This window comes from Physeter macrocephalus, chromosome 19 (genome assembly GCF_002837175.3).
Source record: "Physeter macrocephalus isolate SW-GA chromosome 19, ASM283717v5, whole genome shotgun sequence".
Taxonomy (NCBI): Eukaryota; Metazoa; Chordata; class Mammalia; order Artiodactyla; family Physeteridae; genus Physeter; species Physeter macrocephalus.
Window position 1 is genome coordinate 26,382,540 of NC_041232.1, and position 18,778 is coordinate 26,401,317.

The 18,778-nt window shown below is 44.0% G+C and overlaps 1 protein-coding gene across 7 annotated transcripts in view; it reads right to left on the bottom strand.

Moving 5' to 3' along the window:
• Positions 1-13: 13 nt before the first annotated feature.
• LOC114483879 (guanine nucleotide-binding protein G(olf) subunit alpha) overlaps positions 14-18,778 on the bottom strand; it is a 68,429-nt gene continuing 49,664 nt past the window's right edge. For 4 of the 7 annotated variants that reach the window (XM_028480309.2, XM_028480311.2, XM_028480308.2 and 1 more), the window contains exon 6: positions 11,030-11,327. In XM_028480309.2, coding sequence (XP_028336110.1) covers positions 11,229-11,327 — 99 coding nt within the window. In that variant the 3' untranslated portion in view covers positions 11,030-11,228. Of the gene's footprint in view, positions 1,150-8,062; positions 8,445-11,029; positions 11,328-18,778 lie in introns of those variants that run through there. The other 3 variants (XM_028480306.2, XM_028480305.2, XM_028480307.2) reach the window with 3 other exon arrangements.

Genomic DNA, 18,778 nt, shown 5'->3' on the forward strand with positions numbered 1-18,778 from the left:
AGGATGGGAGACACCGAGTACCAAGCACTTAACTGTGATCACGTGGATAAAACTGTTAGCGAGCACACGGGAATTCCATCTGTGCTTAGTAAGTTAATATAAGAACAGAATGAAGCTTGTATTTGAAAGGTAGCTTTCTATTGGTATCATGGAGTTTAATTATTATGTGATCAATGGAATTTGGTGTAAGGAAGAAGGACGGTTTTACTTTCTTCCTTTTTTGAAAGCTTTCTTTGATGTGAAATTACCAAAGGGCAGCTTCCTCACTCCCTGAATCACACCTGAAAGGCTGTAATTACACTTCTTGACAGTGTGAACACACGCTCACTGTTTACTGGAAGGAGGGAAGTCCTTGTGTAACGTACTATTTACTAGAGCAGCCCGCTTTCTCTGAGCAGAAGTGAATGCTTCTGCTTGAAAGGAAGCCATGTGAAAGCAGGAACCAGCCTTTCGTCCTGTCAAGGGTGAACCACAGTCATGTCTGATTAGACCACATTTGTTTCTCCTTTCATCGTACGATGGACATTTGCGTTATTTCCACTTTCTGGCTATTTTGAATAACGCTGCTATGAACAGATATTGTGCCTTTATCTGAGTTTTAGAGAAAGATGAATTCTGTACAAACGAGAATGAACAATTAAAATGTAAAAGTCCATTCACGTAACAGTTGCTTTCTGAACACCTACTATGTGCTGGGCTTTGTTCCAGGCATGGTGGGGAACAGCCAGCAGTGGCCCACTGACCCATCCATAACGGAGAGTTTAAAATACCCGATTAGATTTACGTATTCATTCAACAAATATTTAATGAGATGTTACCGTGTCGGGTACTGTGTGGAGAAGAACAGCTCAAAATCCTATGGAAATAACTTCTTATAAAATTACCTGCCAGTTTCCATAAAGATATTTTTTAGAGATATCAAGACATCTTTTCAGTATGGGAATTGTATCTTGAATCAGTATTTTGGTTTTTCCATTTCTCCTCTTCCCGTTTCTTTCAGCAGCATACCTGTACCGCCAGCTCAAGCACACAGGTGAGACAGAGATCCTTTTATAGGGTCAGGAGCATTCACTTCTGTGGAGCAATCGTTCACCACTTTTGAACGGAGTCTCTCTTTTTGCTTTTTCCTTGGTATTAAATAGAAACGCCCTGAAATTAGGCAGATTCAAATGATCAGCAGTCTCCATATTAATGTTACTGTGGTGTCCAAATTAATCTAACAAGCCAGTTGCAACAGGGGGTCTCAAAGTGCATTTAAAGCACACAATTCAGTGGCTTTCTTTGTTACTTCCAGACTTGTGCAACCAGCTCCACGATCAATTTTAGAATTTGCATTGCTCCAAAAGGGCACCAGGGACCCATCAAGCAGGTCCTCTCCTCATCCGCCCCCTCAACTCCCCTCAGCCCTATGCAACCCTAACCTACTTCCTGTCTCTACAGAAATGCTTATTCTAGGTATTTCATATAAATGGAATCACACAGTATGTGGCCTTTTGTGTTTGGTTTCTTTGACTTATCACATCTTCAGGGCTCATCCATGTTGTACTGTGTGTCAGTGCTTCATTCCTTTTTACAGCTAAATAATATTCCATTGCATAGACAGACCACAATTTGTTTATCCATTCGTCAGTTGATTTGGATTGTTTCTTTTTTTTGGCTGCACTGCCTGACATGTGGGATCTTAGTTCCCCCAAAAGGGATCGAACCCGTGGCCCCTGCATTGGGAACACAGAGTCTTAACCACTGGACCACCAGGGAAGTCCCTGCCTTAAAGTTTTGGTATAGATGTATGTTTTCATTTCTCTTGGGTGTATACCTAGGAATTGCTGGGTCATACGGTAACTCTGTGTTTAACTTTTTGTGGAACTGCCAGACTGTTTTACAAAGCGGCTGCTCTATTTTACATCTCTACCAGCAAAAATATGAAGGTTCCAATTTCCCCACATTAGGTTTCATCTGACTCTTTGATTCTAGCCATCCTAGTGGGTGTACAGTGGTGTCTCATTACGGTTTCAATTTGCATTTCCCTGAGAGCCAATGATGTTGACCACATTTTCACAGCTTACCGGCCACTTATATATCTTATTGGGGAAATGTTTCTTCCGATCCTTTGCTCATTTTAAAATTGGGTTATTTATCTTTTTTAAAAAATAACTTTATTTATTTTATTTATTTATTTTTGGCTGCATTGGGTCTTCGTTGCTGCGCGTGGGCTTTCTCTAGTTGCGGTGAGCGGGGGCCTACTCGTCATTGTGGTGCACAGGCTTCTCATTGCGGTGGCTTCTCTTGTTGCAGAGCACGGGCTCTAGGCGTGTGGGCTTCAGTAGTTGTGGCTCGCGGGCTCTAGAGCGCAGGCTCAGTAGCTGTGGTGCACGGGCTTAGTTGCTCCGTGGCATGTGGGATCTTCCCGGACCAGGGCTCGAACCTGTGTCCCCTACATTGGCAGGTGGATTCTTAACCACCGTGCCACCAGGGAAGCATTATTTATCTTTCTGTTACTGAGTTGTAAGGGTTCCTTACATATTCTGGATACAAATAACTTATCAGATACATAGTTTACAAATATTTTCCCTTTTCGGTGAATTATCCTTTAAATTTCTTGAACTATGAGGACCTCTATAAAAAAACCCCCAACTATCCTGGTTTTCATTTGCGAGCTATGTTCGAGACACGAATGTGATAAAAATGAACAGTTAAGGAGAGTGACTTCAGAATCTGAGCAAATGGGTGTCCTTGTGAAAATCCACTTATTTATAAGCTAGGACCCACCCTCATCATCTTTAAAATTTATTCTGTGGCAGCACCTGGCATGCATTTCAGGTTCACATAATGTTTGTTAAACTTTTAAACCATAATAGTCTCTCACAATCTTTATGTTTAAAATGTGAAATCCTGGCTAAATCAAGTAACAGCCTGGTAGTTCTATGTAGTCGTGGGCAGTTTTGTTTCCTCCTCTGTAGAATGGAGATAATAAACTCTCTGTGTTTGTGTGAGGATGGATATGTTAACTCATATGATATGCATGGTAAGTTTCTATAACAATGGGCTATTCTGCAGCTACACTTGGAAGCTGAGAATTACAGGACACAACTATTACATTATTCTGCAGCTGCACATCTCATTAATAGTTAGTCGTATGAGTGGTTTTCAGCCTGAGTTCCCTGGGCTCTTTGCAAGTGTTTCACATAATTCAACACACGCTCAAAAGAATGGTAGTAAAACCCTTTCACATCAAATGTCCTACGTGCCATATTATATACTTCATGGGGTACTACCAATGCGTTACTCTGTGCTGCTATGTTACTTATTTTTCTGTAGACTTCTGATCATATCTATACTTATGTATATTTTTCTTCCCCCTACATTTTATCATGAAAAATTTCAAACACACAGCAAACTTGAAATAATTTTATAGTGAATACTTGAATACCCACCACCTAGATTCTGCCATTACCATTTTTACTGTACTTTATTTTTAATTTATTTATTTTATTTATTTTTGGCTGTGTTGGGTCTTCGTTGCTGTGCCCGGGCTTTCTCTAGCTGCGGCGAGCAGGGTCTACTCTTCGTTGCGGTGCGCGGGCTTCTCTTTGCGGTGGCTTCTCTTGTTGCGCAGAACGGGCTCTAGGCTCGTAGGCTCTAGAGCGCGGGCTCAGTAGTTGTGGCGCAGGGGCTTAGTTGCTCTGCGGCATGTGGGATCTTCCTGGACCAGGGCTTGAACCCGTGTCCCCTGCATTGGTAGGCAGATTCTCAACCACTTCCCTGCCACCAGGGAAGCCCTTTACTGTACTTTAAAAAGTCACATATCTACCCCATTTATCCATCTTATTTTTGATAATTTCAACAAAATCACAAACACCAGAATACTTCCTCCTACATGATTCAGCACCCAGGTCATTAGTTAAAATCAATGTTTGTTCACAGTTCACTCTTTTGATGTAAATTTTGACCCATAGAAACCCAAATTGTGAGTGTATGTTTGCTGAGTTTTGACAAATGCGTACACCTGTGTAATTCTAACTCTTATCAAGATATTATGCGCATGTTTTTAGATGTGCAGTTGTTTGGGAGAAAGGCTGTAGCATCTACTGCTTAGACGACCAGCCCCGTCCAGCTGCAGGACCTCGAGGTGAGGACAGGGCACCCGTTTCTTCAGATGCCACTGAAGCTCGGGCTCACGTGAGGGTCAGAGTCTCGTCATCACAGTTGGAAATGTGACACATTAAAACATTTAAGCATCTATCTGACTTTACATTTACATTAAGGAATGGGAGGAGTTGTTAGGGGCTGCTAGGAATTCCAGTTGGTGGGAAATTTCTTGCATTTCTCCTTTCCACATTCCTGCATAGTTAATTTAAATGTTTCTTGTGATTGATTATAAGGCCAACTTGAAAAAACCCATTTCTGCTACTGTTTGCAGCTACTCAACCACATAAACCAGAGTATTTCCACACACCCCTCCCCCCGCAGGAGACACTGGACGCTGAGCCCAGAGGAGGCCAGCTGCCATCCATACCCACACTACACGGATCATATAGTAAGTTGTGTTACCAGGGTGAACATTGAAAATTTCACTCTACTCAAGTACCGCTTTGGTTTGGTATTTGATGCATTTCATTCTGCTGCTACAAATTCTGGACACCAGCCCTAATTTTTAACCTGGGCCCCGTGGAGACTGGGGTTTCCTGGCATCAACTGAGGGCCCACAAAGGCTCTTGGGGGGGCTCTAAGGGCGACACATCCTGCTCCTCACCCCTGCGGAGCCCTCGGCACGCTGGCACCCCACATGGGATACTGTTTGACAAAGGGTCTAGCTCTAAGGAACAAAAGGAAAAATAGCTGTAAGGCAGCAAAAACGTGTGTGTGTTTGTGTGGTGTGTGGTGTGTGTGCGCGCGCGCGCTTAACACTATCTGGTTCAATGGCCCAATGTCCACAGCCTTCAGAATGAATCTGACAATCCACAGTGAACAGGAAACTCGTTCCACCTGCTGGAAGGGGCGAGGACGTGGGGTCCTGCAGCCTTTACAGGAAGTCTGAGGACCCACGAGACAAGGAACGGGAATCCCCCAGGCTTCTCCGCTCAGGGGAGTAGTTTTTCTGAGAGGTTTAAAAAAATCCATGTATACAGTGTGAAATCACGGAAAAAAAAGGTAGTCTCTCTTCCTGGTTCCTGACACAGGGCTCCTGAAACCCGTGTAATTTCCTAAGTGAGAGGAGCATCTTTGTTCTAATGGGGTGACTCTGGGTGGGCTCCTGGTTGAGGGCTGGTCACCAGAAAGACCAACCTGTGATTAGAAGCTGGGAATTTTCAGCCCCACCTTCATCTTCCAGGAAGGGAGGAGGGGCTGCAGACTGAGTTAATGATGTATCATGCCCCCATGGGGAAGCCTCCACAGCAAACCCAGCAGCATGGGGCCTGGAGAGCTCCCCTGCTATGGATGCACCCACGTGCTGGGAGGGGGGACCCCCAACTCCACAGAACAGAAGCTCTTACCCTCAGGACCCTCCCAGGCCTTGCCCCGGGGACCTCTTCATCTGGATGTTCACCTGTGTCCTTTATCATATCCTTTAATAAACCGGTAAATGTTAAGTAGGCGTTTCCCTGAATTGTGTGATGAGCTGTTCTAGCAGAAAACTGAATCCAAGGTGGAGGAGGACACGGGCACCTCCGATCTGCAGTCAAGTGGGACAGATGTGGGGGGTCCCCTGGGGACCTCGCTGTGATTGGCACCTGAAGTGGGGCGTCTCGTGGCCTGAGCCCTTACCCTGTGGGGCCTGAGGATCTCCGGGAAGAGAATGTCAGAACTGAGTTAAACGGTGGGACACCCGGCTGGTGTAACACATCTGGTGTCAGAGTGTGGTGAGTGTGGTCACAGTGGGAGCAAAGAGGACCCACGAGGGAAGTGCAGGTTCCCACCCTCAGGACCCTCTCAGAAGCTGCTTCTCGGGGTGAAGTTTCCGAAGAGGGCAGAGGAGAACCAGGCTGACCCACTCATACTGAGATATTTGCATGTAATTTATTCTTCATACTTAAAAACATTAGTGCCCATAAACAGGAGCATTTCCAATGCTACAGATCTAGAAAATGAATCTGAAAATAAACTTGGCTGAAATGAAGGTCAAAACGAGGGTTCAGAAGCACTCAGGTAATTGATTGGATATTCAGTGAGTTAACACTATATAGTAACATGCATATTTAAAATTACAGTTTATTTTACAATGACCTAAAAATCTACTTTGAAGTTGAAACTTCATTTTTGTGAATAATTTCCAGATTGTCCTGAAAGCTCACATTCAAGGACTTGCAAGCCCTGAGATCCAGGCTGGTGTGGAGGGGACAAACGGGGCCCCCATAGGCTCCTGCCGGGCAGAAAAGGGCACACGTGGGAAATCACTACACCTTTCTCACTGCTCTTTTCTTTTGGGGGGATATTCTCTCCTTTCCAGAGTGTTCTAAAACCAATTATGTAAATGGATGTATACGAAATGTGAGTATCACATAAACACATGTGTGCAAAGCGTGAGAACCTACATACACTCCAAGCCGTAGAGTTTCAAGTTAGATTAAGCAGAGTATGATTTTATAAACCTGTTCTAAAGATCCAATTTTCCAGGGACTTCCCTGGTGGCTCAGTGGTTAAGAATCCCCGCCTGCTAATTCAGGGGACATAGGTTTGAGTCCTGGTCCGGGTATATCACATGCTGTGGAGCAACTAAGCCCACGAGCCACAACTACTGAGCCTGTGAGCCACAACTACTGAGCCCGCGAGCCACAACTACTGAGCCCACGTGCCATAGCTACTGAAGCCCACGCGCCCTAGAACCCATGCTCCGCAACAAAGAGAAGCCACCGCAATGAGAAGTCCGCGCACCGCAACAGAGTAGCCCCTGCTCTCCCCAACTAGAGAAAGCCTGCGTGCAGCAACCAAGAAGCCAATGCAGCCAAAAAATAAATAAATAAAATAAATAAAAATCCGATTTTCTCTGATTTCCTTTCTCCCAAAATAGCTGTTTCCATGGCTACATAATCACTTATTATTAGCACTTAGAGGAAACGCATTTTAGGGGATAATGCAGTAGAGATTGTTTTTAATTTTCACAGTGGGAACTGGGGACCTCTGTAAAAAATATAATCTCTGCTAATTTGCTCAGCTTGCTTGATGCTGCAAAGACACTCATTTTTACCAAATGTACAACCCTTGAAGTTCATAAGAATGATTGTTCCCATGCTCCTCCAGCCAGGCTGGTCCTGGTGTTGGATGGTGCAGTGCCCACCCCGCCTGCCGCAGCCCTGCTTGGGAATGCAGAGGTGGCCGCTGGCTGGGGTGACAGGGACAAGGCTGCCTGGCTGGAGCAAACCCGTCTGCCCTGTTTCCTCTGGGCCCTGGCCTGAGGGTTATGGGGTGGCCCCACGGGTCAGCAGACAGGGACGGAGAGGTTGTGATGCCTCGGGCTTCGGTGGCTCTGAGAGACTCAGAACAAATCCCCCCTTTCCTGAAGGAGCCTTAGCAAGTGTCCGCACTTTGCATTCCAGGTAGCACACACAGACCTGCGCAGACTTTCTCATTTTTATATGAAAGGTGCTTTATAACTTGGGAGCTCCACGTGCGCCCGTGTGTCACGGCCTGGAGAGGGGGCGGCGGGTACGAAGAAGCAGCCCTTAAAATGCTTGCTTAGACTTCAATCTGTTGCTGGGAAGAGGACCAAGAGGAGGCAGGATTTCTGCTCTCACGAGTCTTCACCAAGACTGACTGGTGGTGCCATCGCTTGTCCTGCCCTGGACCCTTCCCTCCCCCGTAATATTTCTTTTTTTAAATTGAGATATAATTCACATAACATAAACCTCACCATTTTGAAGTACACAATTCAGCGGGTTTTAGTATATTTAGAACCATCACTACGATTCAGTTCCAGAACATTCTCATTATCCCCAAAAGAAACCCCGTACCCTTTGTCACTCTCAATTTCCCCCTCCCCCAGCCCCTGGCAACCACTAATCTACTTTCTGTCTCTATGAATTTGCCTGTTCTGGGCATTTCATACAACTGGACTCATTCGATATGTGGCCTTTATGTCTGGCTTCTTTCACGTTTTCAAGGTTCATCCATGTTGTACCATGTGTTGGTGCTTCGTTCCCTTTTACGGCTAAATAAGATCCCATTGCGTGGCCAGACCACGTCTGTTCATTCAGTTATCCTTTCATGGACATTTGCATTGTTTGCACTTTTTGGCTGTTGTGGATAATGCTGCTGTGAACGTTCATGTACACATTTTTATGTGGATGTATGTTTTTAATTCTCTTGGGTGTATACCCAGGGGAGAAACTGCCGGGTTCCTCTGTGTTTAAGCTTTTGAGTTACTGTGGCGAGACCATCCTTGGATTCTTCAGTGGTGGCTCAGGCCCCCTGGGAAGCGCCTCTTCCCCCAAATATTCCCGTGGTTTCTGCCATGGAAGAAATGACTTCAACAGGGCTTAGAATGAATCCCTTCTTAATTAGCACTTGGGCTCAAAACACAAGACGGCTGAGCAGGTAACATAGTGACTTAGAGTCACACCGAGATGTCGGCAGATCTTTTCTCAGAGGATTCATTAGAGAGAGGAAAAGAAGACCTGTCAGAACGCTGGACTCTGCCAGGGCAAAGCTCAGTATCCCATCGGCCCCGCGCTGAGCCCTGGGCTCCCGATCTGCCCATTCACTTATTTCCAATAGCCCTGATTTCATGCAAGAACTCCCACTAAGGAGCCGGGTCTTTGAGGAGGAATAAGACGCATTCCCCAAGGAACTGGAACTCTGGGGCGCTGGGCAAGCCGGCATGAGCGTTCTGGTCCCAGGACATCCCCGGTTGGACACTGAAATGTCCTTTCTGTCCTTTATTTCATGAGCAAAGGTGATGCGAGGTGGAAGCAGCTACGTTCCTTCAACATCTTATTTGGCAACAAAAAAAATCTGTCTCCATGTGTCGGTCTAATAAGAGTTACTGAAATATTACTTGTTTTTGAAATGTCTCACCCCCAACCTCAACATCTGAGTGCAGAGGAAAAACAAGATTGTTATTAAGAGACAAAGATTGCTGACCTAACCTGATTCCCATGCATGTTAAAATGGATTAAAAAAGCAAAGCTGGGACGTTATGATTGACCCAGATAGTGAGGTTTAGGGGGGAACGGCTTTCTGTGATTCTGCCGAGCCCAGACCGCAGGAACCTTGGTGTTTTATTTTTGACGAGCCTGGGGTCTTGACCTCGTGCCTCAGAGTCTCACTCTCGTAATTTGAAAGCATGGAACTGAAAGAAATAGCAGAGCTTGGAGGGGGCTCCCCGCCCCGCCACCCCCCAGGTGGGAACTCTGATCTCAGTGGCCTCAGGTTACCCCCTGGACCTCAGTTCCCATGTTGGAGACACAGCAGCAAGAGCTCAGGAGGGCTCACGTGTGCCAGGTGCCACTCTGGGGTCTTCGGGTCTCTATTTAACCCTACAACAACTGTACAGGAATACAGCCCATAATTTTATCCCCATGGAAGTAACCTGCCCAAACTCTCTGCTCTCAGAAGCAGAGCAAAGATCTGGATCCTGACTGCCTGCTGTCAAAGCTCATGCTGCTTCTTTTTGTCAAATTTACTTTGCATATTCTATTTTAAAGTAAACAATTAATTCTATCGCTATGGTGATGCATTGTCTCTTTTTATAAGAAAGAGAAACTCCTAATGCGACATTGAAGGGCGCTGCGGTCTAGAGGTGACTTCGCTCAAGAAATACTGGGAACCACGATCAGACACGTTCCCCCAGAACCTCAAACGCAAACCTACATGAATGTTAATGTTATCTCCAGCTGTGCTAGAAATTCCCTCTGGCATCACAGCTAGACTTCCCCAAACCAGAGCTTGATGGCATTCTATCCTCCATAAACGACATCTCCTGGGTCCCTGTCCCAATAACGGCCCCATGGTCATCCTCATTGACCCCCCCTTTCCTCCACCTCCCTTGTTCGATCCAGTGCCTGGCTCTGTCCCTGAGGCCCCAGGCTCACCTCCACGGCCACCACCTGCCCGGGTGCACCCACGGGTCTCTGCCGCCTCCGTTTCACCCTCCACGCAGCACCAGAGTGACCTGACAGCCTCACTCTTCCAGCCGATGGCCGCTTGTTGAGTCCGGAGGAAAATCCACATTCCCTGGCCTGGGAGGGTGTGGCCCCTCGACCCCTCTCGCCTGTCCACGGCCACCTCCATCACCACTGGGCGCCCACAACGCTTCCTATCAGTGCTGAGGACATGCCCACATCCCCTCCTGGGCCCTGCCCACCCTGCTCAGCACCCCTCGCCCGTGACAGGTGATGGAGCCTGAGCTCCGAGGGGTGAGGAGGGGCCGGGGGCGGCCGCACCTCCCTGTCCTTAAAGTCAGTATTCACAGTGTAGTTCTAAATAGTGTAGATTTGGTCCCAAATACTGTGAATTCCCAGGTTTTACGCTTCTGGAACCTTTTCCACAAGTATGGATTTTTAGAGTTTACAGACTTAAAATGTAAAAAAGCTTATTTCTTGCTGCCCAAAGAGTTATCTAAGACAAACTTTAACTACAGTTTTTGTTATCAAACGAGCAAACACAGCTAAAACTCATTGATTAACCTTCTTCTGGGGACCATTATGCTCTAATAGTTATAGACTGAATCTAAAATAGCGAAAGATAGGAAATAGGAAAATGAGAATTTCAGGGAGAAACAATGAGCCAGCGTTGGCACCAGAGTCCTTTGCTTATTTCTCCTCATACATTTTTTTCATCAAATATTTACTTATTATTTTAATTACCATCTACTCTTGAGGTTCTAGTCTACTTCACATGTGTGTAGGATGATCTCATTACTTTAAGTAAGAGCGCTGGCTTGACTGCAGACGTGGATTATTTAAATTTTAATTTGGGGGCCCCCGGCTCCAAAATTAAAATATAGTAATAAATACCTAAGTATGTTATAATATATGTACATGCCTATAACTCTACAGAAGGTAAAAAGTGACTAGAACTGAATACAAAGATCGAGGTAAAATGAATACAACTGCTTCTGGTTCTTCCCTGAAACACTGCCTCCTGCTGGATTTTCAGCTTTGCATCTACTAAACTCATCTTATGTTAAAAGCTGGTTTCTGCAATGAGTTGTTAATTATTTGTTCCTTGTACTTAAGGAAGTTCAGAGATTCTGGGAGGGCAGCACGGATTGGTCCTCGCGGACAGACTCACTATTGGGCGCAGTCGATGAGCTGGTACTCGTTGGACCTCTCGAAGCAGGCCTTCACACCTTCGTCATCCCAGAGCTTCTTCACGTGATCGAAGAATTCCTGAAGTTTGAAAAAGTTACAGATAAGAAAACCCACGTGTTACCTTCTTCCAAAAGTTAAAAGTAAAAAGAAAACGCCAAAAACATTTGCAGGGAGTGCATAAATTGTTTTCTTCGCAGAGGTCGACTCCACACATGGGTTGGAAGGCCCAGATCTCACCACTCAGTCTACTGGTCAAACATTCTTATTGTTCCAGAAAGTTCCCCAAAGTGGAAATGACAAGTCAAAAATTAATGACATTCACCAACTATCAATACAACTAAGAATTTAAAGTTCTTAGGACTCAATGACCCGACTAGCAGAATGGCCATTTCAGCCCTGAAAAAACATGCTTGTTACAATGGCAAGTTCTGTTTTAGCTGCTTCTTTTAAATTTTCTAGGTGAGCCATGATTATGAATAGACATGGTTGAGCAGATGGGTTAAATTCAGCCCCAAAGCATTAGGTACATAAGAAAGAAAGTTTTAGAATTACACCCTTTGGGGATAGTGATTTACTGTTTTTGACGTTTTTAGAAACTCTGAGTTAAGCGTGAACTGGGATTTTTGGTTCACACACTGTGCGCAGGCCCATCCCTTACGGCACCAGCAGCCTCTGAAATAGGAGCCTGTCTACCTCAGTAAAGGTGGCTCTATGAATCCGTATTCCCAAAATTATCCAAATTGAACGAACAGTGCTATGGAAGCAGATGACTATACATTAGCAGCTAAATATAAAATAAGTTACATAAATTTTCACAAAACTCTTTGTTAGAATATTTATATCCCTTCCCAAACCAGGAAGCACCGATTTCCATCTCTGCTCTGCTGGAGAGCGCCTGCGGTGACCCCGCCAGGAAGCAGTCGAGGCTGCTCTCCCTAAGAATCAGCGCAGATTCTTTGCAGGAAAAAACAAGACCTGAGTTGGTTCATGATTCCAAACAAGGGTGGATCCAAGTATTGAGGGGCCTGATGCTTATACAACTTGTGGACCCTCTTTGAAAAAAAGGAACACAGAGTTATGAATACAAATCAGGTACAAGATCTGGGAGGGGGAGCAGGGGGCCCTGAGTGCAGCTTCACCAGGTTCTAGTCCATTACAGCCTGACTCCCAGTGTCGGGAACAGCTTTTAAGCTTGTGCCGCATGTCTCTGTATCTATCGTGTCTGCCTGTCTGTCCTCATCAACAACAAACCCAAACTGCCCACAGGTGACAGGAAGGGACAGTCTCCACGCCAAGGAGAGGAGCTGGACCCTCCCTAGATTGATGCTTCCTTCCGGATTCTTCCAGGGCCGCTCCCATCACTCCATTGAAGGAGTCTGTGGGCTTCCTTGAAAAATTTCCTTCAAAGAGCCAAATGAGGAGACACACACACACACACACACACACACACACACACACACACACACACTCCAAGTGTAAAGAGAAACGCTCTATTGTGCTATTATCCGGACGGTCCAGGAGGGCAGTCATACCCCTGTCGCGGTGATATTGGGATTTGAGCCCCACTTTCCCCCTACTGCAAACCTCTGTGCGGTGGTCCTGGAAGAAAGTTCCTTACTGTCTTTAACAAGTGTCAGAATCATTTTTTCTTCAATAGTCTGAGCAGAAGCCTTTGAGACAGAGTCACAGAGGGGTGCTTGACCCAAGAAACAAAATGCACGGTTCCTGGGGACATGCCGACAGCACACTGAGGTAGGAACCGTGAATGCCAGGATCTTACAGCAGGTGCCACGGACAACACGGAGGAGACAGAACAGGCTCCATCTGCTGCTTTGCCTTCCTTGTTGGGAAACAAGACGCAGGGCTAGACCAGGGCCAGGTCCCCAGGATTCCCTACGTTTGCTCTTTAAGGAGTTCTCAGATCTCCGTGGAAAATTCCAGGGCTGCTGCTGCTGTGGCCCCTTCACCTTTTTATCAGGGAAAATGTCAAACTTACACAAGGAGAGAGAATGTCCCCTGGGCACTCACTACCCGCAGGCAGATTCCACACTCATCAAGTGGCTATTCTCTTTTATCTGTATCTCAGCCCTTTTCTCCCACCTTTATTATTTACTAGCAGTTCTCTTACACCATATTATTTTATTTCAACATTATTTCTAAAAGATAAAGCTTTAGAAGTCATAGCCACAATACCACAATCTCAAATAAAAATACATAAACCAGTAAAGAAATGATTCTGTAAAATCATTAACCATTGCAGCTTCTTTAGCTGTGCTCAAACATTTGTCCAGAGCCCTGGCTAGAATTCTCATACATTTGTTAAAACAACTGGGAAATAAATACGAGGAATACTTTTAGTATGCCTCCGTTAGCAACTAAGATGAATAATACTAAATAAAAATAATTTCAGTGGTGTGTGTGTGTGTGTGTGTGTGTGTGTGTCTGAAAAGGTGACTTACAGTGAAGTCTCACTTGTTTTTGACATCTGAGAGTTGAGAGACACTGAGAGCATAAAAAGAAAATTACTAAATGACATTTCTTAATTTTTTCTGTATTATTGAATTTGAGAATCACCTTGTGATCTTCATATATTTAGCAACTGAAATATATGGTCATTTATGTCATTCTAATTCAAAGGAGTTTGAGTTGTGTTATAGAAAATAAACATGATAATGATACCAAATTAAACCTACTTTTAAAAAGCAAGGCTTTAAATTTTCATAGCATAATTTTGATGTTTAAATCAAAATTTAAACTAAAATTAAATACCCAACTCCTCCATTTCCTATTACAGCACTTTCCTTCTCGTTCTGCTGTTTACGCCTTCCTGTAGGTATAAAGTATACTCAAAGCTAGCCTGGAATTCTCAGGTAGGTAACAATTTAAAAAAATTTTTTTAAATTCTTCATAACTGCTTTAAAACAGAAATAAATGTCTGCCAATAAGAAATGTAAAAAAATTATTGCATGATTTCTCTGCTAATGTAATACAATAAAACAACTTCTGGTTACACTGACACTTAAGATTCACTTTTTGTTTTGGACATAACAATCAAAAGCATAATATTTCTTATCTGGTGAAAGAGATGTCGTCCAGTGGCCTGGAGGGCACCCAGGTCTCAGGTGGAGCTGCTCCCACATGTGGTGCTCTGTCCTGAGGGTGGTGGAAACCCTTACTGGGTTGAGTGAAAAATGTTATTCCTAGCATGTCTTATGGAAAATATTCCTCTTTAATTTTAGTGTCAGTAATACTTTTTTTTGCATCTCTCAAGAAAATGCTTCACCAGGGCTTCCCTGGTGGCGCAGTGGTGGAGAGTCCGCCTGCCGATGCGGGGGACGCGGGTTCGTGCCCCGCCACAACAGTGAGAGGCCCGCGTACCACAAAAAAAAAAAAAAAAAAAAAAAAGCTTCACCAATTTCATTATTAATTTTTAATCCTCTGGGATCCTGTGACTTTTCTGCTGCTTTCATTTATGTCACTGAATTGACCGCCAAGAAGCTCAGAAATCCCGTTTGGGGGTTGGTCCCAGCTTGTGTGTAGACCTTGCCTTTATGCTCTGGGTACCAACTTCACCTCTGCTACCACATCACTCACTCACCTGTTCCTGGCTTCCCTCTGCCATACTTTGTTTTTTAAAAATTAACTTGTATTATAACTTTGTGAGTGGCACTAAATTCTTTCTGGAACACGCTAGAGCAAAAATAAATGATTACCGGAACTTTCCACGGTAATGCAGTGAACAACGGCCACCACCACCATCAAATGGGCCTCAGAAACAGGCAGTTTCAGTCAGGAGAGTAGCCAATTAAGTAGAATTTTCTAAAGCTCAAGTTTGGGTCTGATTCATTTAAAATACACCTACTCAGTTTTACCCCTCAGGGTGTAGAACGATCTAATAGGTTTCTGTCATTTCTTTTTTCAGATATCTGGTGGATGTCAAGTTGAAGGTCTGTGTGGGATCCGTCACGCCTGGTTATTTATAATCTCTGTCCATCCTCAGGTCTAAGTTAATACAGGATGCTTCAAATTCTATTTAGAAACAGCTTTCAGAGACCAGGCTAAACAAACTAAATAAAGTGTCGACAGTAATCAGGGGGACCCAAGCCCGAGTCTTTCCCAGCATGAAGCACGGCCTCCGTGGGTGACAACCACAGCAAGTAACCAAACGTAAAGTGGCGTCACCCTGGCCCTTCCTGGGGCCTCGTGGGTCCCAGGCAAGCTTCTCAGGGTCTTTGGCCGAGGGCTCACTTGAGTCTCAAATACCCTGCCATGCAGGTGATGCAGTTCTCGTTTTACAGATGAGGAAATGGGAAAGATCTTGGATCCTTGTACTTGCCCGAGCCCCCTGACTAGGACGTGATCAGCCTGGATCTGGAAGCAGCCTCGGGCCCTGGCCAGCTTCCTCCTTCTCTTCTGTAGCAGCTCCTCATGGCTGGAGACCAGTGAGAGCAAACCCACATTTACAATATACACCACACTCGCCTTTTTCCCCCTGTGACAGCCAACTTTAACTATTCTTAGAATCATTTCTAACAGCCTCTTGAGGTATATACTTTATATGCCCTAAAATTCACCCATTTACTTATCCAGTCACACACCCAACCAACACAGCCAAGTCTTAGATCCCCTCCACCATCTGCCCCCTCTCCTGGTCTCAGACAACTGCCAATCTACTTTGGTCCCTATAGTTTTGCCTTTTCTAGAAATTTTGTATAAAGGAAGTCATATAGTCTTTTGTGTCTGGCTTCTTTCACTTAGCCTGATTTTTCTGAGATTCACCCATTTTGTTATGTATTTTATTTAGCAGCTTAAAAAAAAACTGCTGAGTCTTATTCCATTGTACGGATAAGACCACATTTTGTTTGTTTACTCACTCACCAGTGGATGGACATTGGGGTTATTTATGGTTTTTGACTGTTATGAGTAATGCTGCTAGGAATATCTGTGTACCAGGCTTTGTATGGACTTCTATTATCATCCCTTTTGGGTTAATACCCAGGAGTGGAATTGCTGGGTTACAGGGCAGGTGCATGTTTAACTTTAAAAAATGGCTAAATTGTTTTCCAAAGTGGCCATTCCATTTGCACTGTCAAGAGCAATGGGTAGGGGTTCGAGTTCCTCCAAACCTCACCAATACTTGGTTTTGTTAGTCTTTTTGATTTTAATTATTCTAACGGGTGTGTAGGGCATCTGGCTGTGGTTTGAGTTCGCATCTCCCTAATGGCCATTGACGGTGGACATCGTTTCACGTGACTGTTGGCTGCTCGCATACCTTCATTCTGAGGTGTCTGTTCAAATATTTTTCCCATTAAAAAATTGGGTTGTATGTCTTCTTATTGTTTTATTTTTCATAAGAGTAAAATATTCTAAAAAATTGCCTGGATTCAAATCCTTTCTTAGCTACAGGTTTTGCCAACATTTTCTCACCCAATGTGGCTCGCATTTTAATTTTCCTAAGCATCTTTTGATGAGCAAAGTTTTTAATTTTGATGATGCCTAATTAATCAGTTTTAAAAAAAATATTTATTTATTTATTTGGTTGTGCTGGGTCTTAGTTGTGGCATGCAGGATCTTTAGTTGCGGTGTGAGAACTCTCAGTTGTGGCATGCATGTGGGATCTAGTTCCCTGACCAGGGATCAAACCCGGGCCCCCTGCATTGGGAGGGTGGAGTCTTAGCCACTGGACCACCAGGGAAGTCCCTAATTAATCCGTTTTTGCTTTTCACTTTTTGTGTTCTAAGAAATCTCTGCCTAACCCAAAGTAAAAAGTTTTTTCTCCAAGATCTCTTCTAAAAGTTTAATATTTTTAGCTCTTAGATTTAGGTCTATGATCTGAGTTAATTTGGGGTTATGGTGGGAGGAAAGGGTCATGCTTCACTTTTTTCCATGCGGATATGCAGCTTCCCCCAGCATATTTACTGAAAAGTCTACCCTTTCTCCATTGAATTGTTGAAAATGACCTTGGTACCTTTGCTGAAATTGACCATACACACGTGGGTCTGTTCCTGGACTTAATTCTGTTCCACCAACCCACATGTCCATCCTTGTGCCAACTCCATCCACCTTGATTACCGTAGCTCTGTAGTCAGTCTTAAAATTAGGTGTTAAGTCCTGCAACTTTGTTCTTTTCCAACATCATTCTGACTATTCTTGGTCTTCTGAATTTCCACATATGTCTGAGAACTGTCCTGTCAGTTTCTATAGAAAAGCTGCTGGTATTTTGGCTGGAATTGCACTGCATCTCTAGGTTGCTTTGGGGAGAAGTGCCATCTTAACAACAATGAGCTTTTTAATCCATGAACATGGTACTATCTGTTTGCGTCTTATTTTCTCTCAATGATGTTTCCTACTTTACAGTGTATACATCTTTCATATCATTTGTTAGGTTTTTTTTCCTAAGTAATTTTTTGGATGTTATTTTGAAGGTGCATATTTTTTTAAAATTTCATTTTTGGAATTTTTCATGTCTAGTACAAAGAAATACAGTTGACATCTGTATTCGATCCTATATCCAGCAACCTTGTTAATTTCATGTGTTAGTTCCAGAGGCTTTCACTTCCTTCCTGTGTAGCTGAGCACAGAGAGTTACCCACAAAGCTCTGGCCTGTCTCTTTTCTCCCTGAAGCATGACCCACAAGGGCTGGGGCAGAATCAGAATTCCCTGTGGTTCCAAGGTTCAGGGGGACTGAGCCAAAGGGGCCTTTGCCGCCCACCATGGCCAGGTTGCATGGATTTTGCTGCTCTTGCACTTGGTTAAAAAAAAAACTTTTTTTAGAGATTTAGTAAGATTTGTCTAAGGACTCTACCTTTTATTTCTAAATTATAGTCTCACAAAACAACGGATAAGTATAAAGTTCTAGTAATTAGATCCATGACCCATAGTAGAGAGTTAAATAAATCTACCCCATTGTGATGGGAACATATAATTTTCCTTAAGTATTTTTTCCCCACAAAATTAATTTTTTAGCTTTTGATTTTCTCCTTCATAATACTCCCACTCTTAGACCTAAGATTTTCTCTCTAAAATCCTAATTCTCTGAGAAACTTGTGCACTTGAAGCATGCCAAAGAGACTCACGGGAGAAACTTATTTGTGTGGGAACAGAAATAAAATAATTATGTATTTTTATTAGGGATAAGAGACTCAAAGAATCACGACTTTGGTCTTTGCTTCCAGACAGGCTCTGTCAAGTCGTCTGACAAAAGTTCTCTGTGGCATCAAGCTTGATTAGGTAACACCTGGAGGTATTATTCTTGGTCTTCTTAGTCACTCTGAGTCCTGTTTTATGTGCTGAGAGGCAAAATGGAGGGAGAAGACCCTCTTTTTGGGAACAGGTTAGATTTAAAGCAAATGTCTGTAAAAGTGGGTTTGGTATATTCCTACTGACAATGGCTGTAGAATTAGATACATATTTCTTGGGGAAAATTTTAGTGTAAAACATAGTAGAGGTGCCTAATGAGGAATCCTAAAACGATATTTCTAGTTGAGCATGGATTTTGGGTTCAGGTCCCAGCCGGGGGAGCTTCTTC